Source organism: Tarenaya hassleriana, unplaced genomic scaffold (assembly GCF_000463585.1).
Source record: "Tarenaya hassleriana unplaced genomic scaffold, ASM46358v1 Cleome143, whole genome shotgun sequence".
Taxonomy (NCBI): domain Eukaryota; kingdom Viridiplantae; phylum Streptophyta; class Magnoliopsida; order Brassicales; family Cleomaceae; genus Tarenaya; species Tarenaya hassleriana.
Genome location: NW_010964852.1, coordinates 13,723 through 24,865, shown reverse-complemented (window position 1 = coordinate 24,865; position 11,143 = coordinate 13,723). Strand labels below are relative to the sequence as shown.

The 11,143-nt window shown below is 41.0% G+C and overlaps 1 protein-coding gene across 1 annotated transcript in view; it reads left to right on the top strand.

The window, feature by feature from the left end:
• Positions 1 to 8,312: 8,312 nt before the first annotated feature.
• The window catches only part of LOC104808427 (beta-glucosidase 30-like), a 3,065-nt gene continuing 234 nt past the window's right edge, over positions 8,313 to 11,143 (top strand). The window contains exons 1-11 of the mRNA XM_010534105.1: positions 8,313 to 8,437; positions 8,544 to 8,550; positions 8,709 to 8,764; positions 8,876 to 8,951; positions 9,046 to 9,117; positions 9,428 to 9,515; positions 9,629 to 9,884; positions 10,066 to 10,184; positions 10,296 to 10,513; positions 10,593 to 10,624; positions 10,738 to 10,840. Coding sequence (XP_010532407.1) covers positions 8,891 to 8,951; positions 9,046 to 9,117; positions 9,428 to 9,515; positions 9,629 to 9,884; positions 10,066 to 10,184; positions 10,296 to 10,513; positions 10,593 to 10,624; positions 10,738 to 10,840 — 949 coding nt within the window. The 5' untranslated portion in view covers positions 8,313 to 8,437; positions 8,544 to 8,550; positions 8,709 to 8,764; positions 8,876 to 8,890. The remainder of the gene's footprint in view (positions 8,438 to 8,543; positions 8,551 to 8,708; positions 8,765 to 8,875; positions 8,952 to 9,045; positions 9,118 to 9,427; positions 9,516 to 9,628; positions 9,885 to 10,065; positions 10,185 to 10,295; positions 10,514 to 10,592; positions 10,625 to 10,737; positions 10,841 to 11,143) is intronic.

Here is an 11,143-nt window from a genome sequence, read left to right as displayed (position 1 = left end):
TTCTCGTTCACTGAGTTCGACTGTCTGAAATAGACGACGTTCGTCTATAGTGCGGCCACACATTTCTACTGTCTCGCTCACACGAGGGGCCCAGCGATATCTCTCTCTTTTATGAGAGGTACAAATCTCATCTTGACTATCTACAATCCAGCACATGATTCGTTTCGTACCTGATACACGCCTTTATAGTCCTCCTGTTACGCAGGACGTTTGACGTATTCAAAGCACACAACTCCTCATGTTGGATTCCGTAGATATCTCAGGTCTTAGGATCCAATCATGGAACCGCCATATGAGATTCCCACAATGATACACGACTAGGGAGTTTAGTATTGTTCATAACAATACATGGATTTCATAACACATAAGTATGCACAATATGTAATGAATAAAACACTCATCCATCCATAAATAGACCGAAAGTGTCAATACATCAAATACATCTAAACAAAGCTCGCATAACAGTACATCATAGAGCACTAAACCAACAGAAATACTGTCGGAGACAGGATTAGGGCGACCGCATCGTGGAATTCCTTCACTTTGAACAGGGTAACCTGACTGTTCGAGAGTATGACGCGGAATTGAACCGGTTGTTAAAGTATTGTGGTCACCTAGTGCCAACCGAGGAGTACAAGATCCATAAATTCATTGTTGGGTTACGTCCTTCTCTCAGGAGGAGAATCGAGTGCCATGAGTATCCTACATTGAGTCGGTACATCAACCAACTCGACAAGGTGGAACAGAGCGAGACAAAGAAGATGGACGCCAAGATACAAGACCGTGGTCCGTGCAGGAGAGTTCCGATCAACCGTCCTCCAGTGAGGATTGGCCATACGAGTCAACCCCGCGACAAGGGGAAGGCTCCAGCGTTTCGGCCTACGACACCAGCGCAACCACTATAGCTGAGGAGGCCATGCGTTAAGTGTGGTCGAGACCATACTGGACCCTGTGATGCAACCATGACATGCTACCGTTGCGGTCAACTGGGACATTTTGCTGCTAGATGCACCGCGAACATAGCTCAAGCAAACAACAAACCACCGCGTCCAGCACAGAGGAGATCGGGTATTGATCCGAGAGTCTATGCTCTCACAGCTGAGGAAGATGCCCAGGAGGATCCATACACAGTGGAGGAGCTGTATGCGGCAGAGCCGTTGACCACCTACGAGGCCACTGATGAAGATTATATGGAGGAGGCTGACATTGCCGCCATTACAGGTACCATTTGCATACATAATGTTGCATGTGTCACTTTGTTTGACACAGGAGCTACACATAGCTTCTTGAGTGCGAAAAAGGCAGGAGAGTTGTCGATCATGGAGATCGATACGACTACCCATTTTATGGTGTGTACACCTGTGGGACAGACTCTTCCAGTGCAGAAAATTTTGCATTGCATGCCCTTGACTATCTGTGGGAGGATGTTGACTGCAGATCTTATCGTCGTACCTATACAGGGTTATGATTTAATACTGAGAATGGATTGGTTGTCGAAACATCAAGCTCAGATTGACTGTCCCCAGCGAACTATTTGATTCACCGAGGAGAGTGGAGGATTTGAGTTCATTGGAAATAGGTCACGAAAAGTGTATCCAATTATATTAGCTCTGAAACCTAACAGGATGATCGAGAAGGAGAATGAAGCCTTTCTGGTTGTGATCACAGCAACCGAAGGAACAGAAGTGAAGCTAGAAGACACTGTTGTGGTTCGTGAGTTCCCAGATGTGTTTCCTGACGAACTACCCGGACTACCACCAGAACGAGGTTGTGCCAGGACCGGAGCCAATATCTAAAACTTCCTATCGGATGGCTCCGACCGAGATGGCAGAACTGAAGAAGCAGCTGAACGAACTAATGGAGACAGGATTTATCTGACCAAGTGTATCACCGTGGGGAGCACCGGTGTTATTTGTGAAGAAGAAGGATAGTAGTATGCGACTCTGCATTGACTACCGACGTCTTAATCAAGTGACCATCAAGAATCGATACCCATTGCTGCGAATTGATGAGTTACTTGACCAACTGCAAGGAGCAAGATGGTTTTCCAAGATCGACCTACGTTCTGGGTATTACCAGATCCGAGTAAAGGCTGGGGATATTCAGAATACTGCCTTTCAAACGCGATACGGTCATTTCGAGTTTGTAGTCATGCCATTTGGGCTGACGAATGCTCCAGCGGTCTTCATGCAATTAATGCACCGCGTGTTCATGGAGTATCTTGATGAATTCGTCATAATCTTCATCGACGATCTCTTGATCTATTCACCGGACCAACAGACTCATGAAGAACACTTGCGGAAGATCTTGTGGGTTATGGCGATTGCGGGATAATCAGTTATACACCAAATTCAGCAAGTGTGGTTTTTGGTTGCAAGAAATCAGATTCTTTGGTCACGTCGTTTCGGTGCAAGGTATCCAGGTTGATCCAGCAAAGATCGAGGCAGTAATGGATTGGAAGACACCCACCAATGCGACTGAAATTCGAAGTTTCTTGGATTTAGCAAGCTACTACCGTCATTTCGTTGAAGGATTCACTAAGCTGCCAAAACCAATGACGAAATTGACGGGAAATAATGTACGTTTCGAATGGATGGAGGATTTTGAGATGAGTTTCATGGAACTTAAGAAGAGGTTGACAACTGCACCTATTTTGGTGTTACCGCATCCAGGTATTCCGTATGATGTGTATACGGATGCGTCGAGGCAAGGATTAGGCTGTGTTTTAATGCAAGAAGGACATGTGATAGTGTATGCATCCAGACAGTTGAAAAGACACGAGGAGAACTATCCGACTCATGATCTGGAGCTAGCCACGATAATCTACGCTCTGAAAATTTGGAGATCTTATCTTTACGGTGAGAAGGTGAAACTCAACACCGATCATAAGAGTTTAACCCATGTCATCTCGCAAAAAGATTTGAACATCCGACAAAGACGATGGGTAGAACTGATGGTTGATTATGACTTGGAAATTGCTTACCATCCGGGTAAAGCAAATATTGTAGCTGATGCAGTGAGCCAGAAGAAGATATTGTCCGTCCTCATCACAAGAGAATATAGCAGAGTTGTCGACTATATTGAGTCATTTGACGATTGCAGAGGATGAACAACTTCCCGATTTGAGAACATGGGTAATTTCAGAGCAGCGCAATGACCCAGAACTCATGAAGTACATACATTAGATTGAGTGATATCGCGAGAAAAGGTATCAGTTGGATGACACACAGGCATTGACACTGCATAACTGGCTTTGTGTACCGGATAACATGAGATGAGACGGAAAATCTTGCAAGAAGCTCATCAGTCTAGATTAGCAATTCATCCAGGAGCTAGCAAGATGTATCGAGGCTTACGACAGTGGTATACGTGGCCCGACATTAAGAAGGACGTCGCAGATTTTGTTACGCGATGTCTGACGTGTCAGCTAGTTTAGGTTGAACGACAAATGCCTGGAGGAAAGTTGCAACCATTAGAGATTCCAGAGTGGAAGTGAGACTCTATAGCAATGCATTTTTTGGTCGGATTACCAACAACTCCGACGAAGAAGAATGCAATTTGGGTGGTTGTGGACCAATTAATCAAAACGGCACATTTCATACCGATCCGACAAGAGTACACAGTTGAGAGATTGGCACAGATCTATGTGGATGAGATCGTCCAACTACACGGAGTGTCGAGTGAGATTATCTCTGACAGAAATCCTCGCTTTACTTCAAGACTGTGGAATGCTATACATGATGCATTGGGAACGAAGCTGAAGATGAGTACGGTATATCACCCACAGATGGATGGAGAGTCGGAACAGACTATCCAAACGTTCGAAGATATGTTGAGAGCATATATACTGGATTGGGGAATTCCATGGGATCGACACCTGATGTTGTGCGAATTTGCGTACAACAACAGTTTTTATGCTAGCATCGGCATGCCACCTTACGAGGCACTGTATGGGCGGCCTTGTAAGACTCCACTTTGTTGGACGGAAATCGGAGAACGACGAAACTTTGGGTCTGAAATTGTGAGGAGACGACTGAGGTTATCAGAAATATCAAAGTTAACCTGAAAGTCGCTCAAGATAAAAGGAGCGGGATTTCTAACTAGAGGTGGGCGATCAAGTATTCCTTCGAGTACAGGCAATTCGAGGACATGCAAGGTTCGAAAAAAACGGATAAGCTCAAGCCTCGTTATATTGAGCCGTATCCAGTAATTGGAAAAGTGGGAGCAATGGCGTATCGAGTGGAGTTACCGACAGAACTTGGCAATATACATGATGCATTTTCGTGTCCATGTTACGAAAATACGTGGCAGATCCATCCCACATTTTATGGCCATAGGAGATTGAGGTTACCCACAACGTTCCCTTTCGTGATGAGCCGCTGCAGATCATCGACCATAAGACTAAGCGACTACGGAATAAGGAGATCCCCTTAGTCAAAGTCTTATGGCGGAGCCAAGAAGTCTCCACATGACTTAGGAACCGGAGAAGGAGATCCAAGATCATTACCCACATCTATTTGGCATGTAACTTTCAACTTAAGTTCGTTCGAATTCGAGGAAAAACGGTCCAGAGCCTAGACCGATCGGTCCAGACTGTCGGCAAGAACAAACAAGCACAGCGATCCGGACCGATCGGTCCAGACGCTGGGCAACGACGAAAGTCGCGATTTCTTGTCCGGATTTGACCTGAAAACGACCGGTACGCACCAAAATCCGACCAGAAAACTCAATTTTCCGACCCTATGGACCCTAAGACACGTATTTTCCACCCTGGATCCGGATTTTTCACACAAATCTGTCCAAATCCGAGCCTTTAATTAACCCCTCATCCCCTCACTTGTTCATCATCCTTCAAACTCGGAATTCTCTCTCGAATCCAAAGCATTTACGCTCAAATTGGTTTCTACAGATCACGAGGAGCATCACCAAGCTTCCTATCCGTCACCCAGATCACGAGGTTAACTCGAGGTGAGTGAATTCGAGTTTAATTCGGAAGTCTGTTGACATGGGGTTTGGGTTTTTGTGTGATTCGTGCGAAATTGATGCTTGATTTGTGTTCTACATAAATTATATGAGTTTTGGTGTATTACCCATTGCAAATCGGGCATGATTGAGTGTTTTTGGTGAAATCTGAAGCCTAGACCGACCGGCCTGAGGCCAGACCGACCGGTCTGGAACGAAATCAAACCGATACTGTAAACCAGACCGAAACTGAGAGAACGAACGGACCGAGGCCTAGACCGATCGGTCTGGACGAAAAATCAGTCGGTACTATTGCGTAACGAGGAAAATACGGTTCTTGGTAACCGCGCCAATGTTTCTGCTAGCGACAGAGCGAATTCTGGGATATGATTATCCCGAGGATGAGGCATTACACATACCTGAGATTTGGATAGATTGGGGTCTCTCGAGGAAGTGGTACAGACTTACTCTGCTAGGTTCGGGCACAAACCTGACAAGTATTTCCGCGGCGGATGGTAGGCGAGTGAGAGTTGCAGCGATTGGTTCTCCCATTATAGTCGATGGCGTCGGTTGTAGCCGATGTCTAGTGAACTCCGGTATTGAGAGGTGACATCAATACCGGAGCGAGGTGACACGCCTAATATCGAGAGGTGACATCGATGCTAGGGTGGGGTGATGTGTTCGGGCGGAGAAACATATATTTATGCCGGATCCGGGTGATTGTGGTGTAGATGGATTCTTGAGCAACAGTAGCCGCGGATCGGACATCGGAGACCTAGGCAGCTTATCACTACCGATATAATTACGTACTTATGAATACATTATATTTTTGGAAAACGGTTTTCTGTTATATCGGTGGTAAACTTTTACGGTTTGTAATAATGTTATCGCTACCACTCGTTATGTATAATAATCTCTGGAATAATGTATCATATATGTATGTAATAATGTTTTTCTCCCGATAAACTCTAAAAAGAAAAGTTTTAAATTCTCGGGTGTTTTTGGAATTGTGTTTTATTTTAGTTATCCATGTGACGCAACTCGTATTGCGGGATACGGGTTTCGGGTGTCACAGAAAGGCAAGTTGCTTATCTTAAGAAGATCGTGGAGTTATCAATAGTGAATGAGAGCTTAGTCGATAAAGAAACAAACCTGTAAACTGTTGTTCAGGAAAGTGAGGAGCTGAGAGAAAGGGAGTCTGTTTATCTTAAAAAGATCGAGAAGCTGTCGGCTGTGAATAAGATCTTAGCAACTAAAGAAACTGAACTGCAGAGCACTACTCATGAAAATGAGTTGCATGGTTTGATTCTCGAAATCGAAGACCTTAAAGCTGAAAAATCTTTATTCCAAAAGAAGATCGAGGAGTTATCAGATCTTAATAAGAGTTTGCTCGTTAAAGAGAATGAATTACAGAGTTTCATCTCTGAAAATGAGGAGCTCAGATCTAAGGAGGCCACATCACTTGAGAAAATTGAGGAGTTTTCAATCCTTGAACAAAGTTTTCTCGATAAAGAAAATGAACTCAAGGCTGCTATTAACGAAAACGAAAAGCTTAAGGCCAAAGTAGCTTCATCACTTTAGAAGATTGAGGAGTTGTCATATATGGAACAAAGTTTGGTCGAGAAAGAGAATGAGTTGCAGGGTGTCATTCATGAAAAAAAGCTTAAGTCCAAGGAGGCTTCATCTTTGAAGAAGACCAAGGAATTGTTGCATCTTGAGCAAAGTTGGCTCAGTAAAGAAAATGAATTTCAAAGAGTACTTCAGGAAAATCATGAATTTAAAACACGGAAAGCATCGACAACAAGGAAGATAGAGGAGTTGTCAAAGCTAAAAGAGAGTCTGCTAGATAAAGAAACCGAGTTATAGAGCGTTGTCAATGACAATGATGATGGAAATGGGGAAGAAATAGCAAAAACGGAGATTTCTCATCACTCCGACAGAAACCAGACATAAAAGAATCTCCCAAGGAAGTGACTGGCAAAGATTTGGTGGATGATGGAGCAACCCATTTGACAGCTCCCAAGGTTGAGGGAAATGGAAAAAGAAATCCGAACCAGAGAGATGAAGATACCGTGAAACCTGAATTGAAGATGTGGGAAAGCTGCCCGAAAGAGAAGAAGGGAACTTCTCCAGAAAGAGAGACTGAGCACGACTCGGTTGAAGAGGAAGTTGGAAAAAAAGTAGAAGGCGGAGATAACTTCGATCATCTCACCAACGGGTTATCTTCAATGGAAATTCCCGACGACGACGGTGGAAGTCTACTGACAAAGGATCAGCAACTCAAGAAAAGGAAGCCTTTGCTTTGAAAGTTCGGGAATCTGCATAAGAAAAAGAGTACAAGCAGCGGCAACCAGAAGTAGAAGATGGTATCATGAGTGTACTATGATTCTCATTGTCCTTGCAGCTATTCTTTTCTTGAGTTGATTTGATTATGCTTTCAATTTATGAGTATAGCTTAAAATTTAAGAAAAAGTTTTTATCTTTGTTTTGTCTTAAAGCTCTTAGCCCCATTTTTAGGATCTCATTATTGAGTTGGGATTAGATTGATGCCCATGGTCATGATGACGAAGCTACTTGCCCTTTGCTCTTTGTCATTATTTGCAACATGCCCATGGCCATGGCCATGATGATCATCATCTAATTGTTTCAAGGGATTTGTTGTTTGATATTTAAAACTTAATGGATATTTCCCCGTAAAAAGAAAAAAATTGAAAATTTATTATCTGAATAATTATGAAAAGTTTATATAGATACAAGTAATGTAAATTGGTTAAAGATTCAAAGATATTTTAATATATCAAAATTCTCTCATAGACTTGACCAATAAAAAATAGATTTTGAAATTTTTTGATAACCGGGTTATAAGTGAAATGCCACTCTAGGGATGTATTTTTCATAGTTAAACTCTCTGTCAACATGAAAAAAAAAATGTGATGTCTTAACTAAAAGTAAACAATGAGTCAATATACACAAAAATAACATATTCCAAAACAACGGATACAAAAACTACAGCAGACAGAACGAGGGATTAAAAAAAGATGGTCATGGACATCTAAATTTATCCATCTCTCTCTTGTTTCAGACAAGATTTTAGTTAATAACGTAGACCAGAAAAGGATCATGTTCATAAGCCAACAATCACAACCGAAACAAAAACCCATTTGAAAATTTTGTTGACTCCAATTAGATAAGAGTGGATACAGCCAAAGACAAAGAAAACTGTTCTATCTATAGATTTTTAAATATGATCTTAAAACAAAAAAATGTTGTCATTTCATGTAGAGCTCAACTCTATATAAAGGGTTCATAGTTTATCGTTATTTCCAATCCAAGAAAACTTTTCTGATAGCAATTTCTACATAACAATGGCGACCCGAAAGGCGGTAACGATCGGTCTGTGGCTTTTCTTTGCCGTAAGCTGCAGAGCTGTTTTCCTAAACATTTTCTCTTCGGAACGGCCTCTGCTTCTTACCAAGTACACATATCTGAAATATATATATATATATATATATATATGGTTACCTTCGAAATTAGGTTTTCTTTTGTGTTTTCGGGTTTTGATGTTTTGTCTGAATGATCAGGTCGAAGGTGCGTGGAATGAAGGTGGTAGATCTCCGAGCATATGGGACACTTTCACTCATAAATTCCCATGTCTTTCTCGAGTTCTATTCTCTCGGTTTTGAACGTTTTTTTAGCAGATTTATTCGATAGAGACGAAATATAATCGATAATTTTTTGTTGTACAGCGAGAAACAACTTCAACACCGGGGATGTTGCGGCTGATTTTTACCATCGTTACAAGGTAAATAACTGTGGTTTGAATGAAATGGTCTCGCACTTGTTATAACGTTTTTACCATTCGATATGGATAAACATATATTTATATATATAACGCAAGAACATGATGTAACAGGACGATATCAAGCTGATGAAGGAGTTGAACAGCGATGTTTTCCGGATGTCGATCTCATGGTCGAGAATATTGCCTCGTAAGTGTATTTGATTATTGAATAAATTAATGATTTACTTTTAGCTTCGCAAAATTAATTTAAATATTTTTTCTTAAATGTTTTGTAAATTCAGGAGGAGGAAGCCACAAGAACATGGAGGGAATCAAGTTCTACAAAAGCCTCATCAACGAGCTCGTTAAAAATGGTCAACTTTCTATTCTGAAATCCATTTGCATATTTTGATGTTTTGGTTATGTTAGGAAAGACCCGACGCATACAAATACGAAACGATTTTGAATTAAATTAAAAAAATAATATAAAATTTGAAAATAACCCAATTTAACATAAAAAAAATCGAAAAACCCGTATCCAAAAACAGCAAAACTTAACCTAGTTCTCGATATTTTTTTTTAATTTCTCTCACGAAAGCAATATATTATTGACTTTACTTATTGCCGCATCATATAACGAACCATGAACTCTGCATGCATGCATGCATGCACGCACGTACGCAGGCTTGCAAGTATCGGTAACTCTATTCCATTGGGATCTACCTCAAGTCCTTGAAGACAAATACGGTGGCTTTTTGAGCCGTCGAGTCGTGTGAGTTATTATTAAATTCACCAATTAAATGTCATTTATTAATTATAACCATTTAGAAATAAACTTTGTCGCAACCATTTGATGTAATTTCAACATTTTTTTTATATATTCAGCAAGGACTATAGAAAATTCGCCAAGATATGTTTCCAAGAGTTTGGGGACAAAGTGAAATTCTGGGCGACGTTCAACGAGCCAAAGGTGTACAGTGTGGCCGGTTACGATCGAGGCATCAAGGCTCCGGGAAGATGCTCCAAATTCGTAAATCCCGAGTGCGAGGCAGGTAATTCCGCCACCGAGCCTTACATCGTTTCTCATAACATTCTTCTCGCCCACGCCGCCGGAGTCCAGGAGTTCAGGAAATGCAAAAAGGTACGTACGTCCTTTGGATTGTATATACAATACAAATCCTTTGAAAGTGCATGAAATCATCGTTGTACGCAAGTTATTTCCCGTTTAGATCTTTTAAAACACGTGCGTGAAATCACCATTTCATATAATATGTGATTTATCGCGATGTTTAACAAAGAACGATAATCGTACACATATATAGTGCCAAAGCATCAAAGCCAAGATAGGAATGGCGCACTCTCCGGTATGGTACGTTCCATACAGCAACACTCCTGCTGATAAAGAAGCCGCCCAACGAGTCCTCGACTTTGAATATGGATGGTAATTATAAATAAAATATATATATATATGTATGTATATCATGGGCTAAACGAATATAACTTCACATGTCATGTATTGTATTTGTTTATATATGTGTGTGTATATATGTAGGCACATGCATCCAATGACATATGGGGATTACCCAGAAAGCATGAAGAAAATTCTGGGGAAACGATTGCCTCGGTTCAGCCATAGCGAATCTCGGAAGCTCAAGAACTCCTACGATTATGTCGGAATCAATTACTATTCTACCAACTACGCAGCCGATCTCAAGAACGTAGATCCTACTAAACCAAGATACACCACTGACGCACATGCTGACAGGAGAAGTAAGTTTAATATCTTGCACCATCAGTGATTCTATATATATATGTATTGATTCGACGTTTTTTTGTCGTTAATTCGCAGCCGAGAAGAATGGAGTTCCTATCGGCCCAACGGTGCGTATGAATCATATTATATATATATATATATATGTATGTATGTATGGCTTATAAGATTGAGTTTTTAATGGCATATGTTTTCTCATCTTCTTTTTCACAAACTGTGACAGGCTGCTTCGGCTAACGTCGTGGTTTATCCAAAGGGTATGAGAGAAATAGTGAAGTATACAAAAGATCGTTACAAGAATCCCGTCATGTACATCACTGAAAATGGTACGTTCGTATATAAACGAATGCCAGCTTTTGTTACAAAAATTGTGAACACTATATATAAGCTAATCAATACACATATATATGTGACTTCCACAAATACACTATGGAAAGTTCAAAGGGAAACCTACTTATCCAGATGCGATTAATTCTTCATAGTTGAATCACAAAGGTTGCATGGTTTTAAAAAGTTTTCTAAAATTCTCCATTCATGTGGGGGATTGTTGGAGTTTTTTTAATTAAATGAAAGGAGATATTTTTATATGTTATTCTCCACATTTATATTCTAAAACTTAAAAAATATTT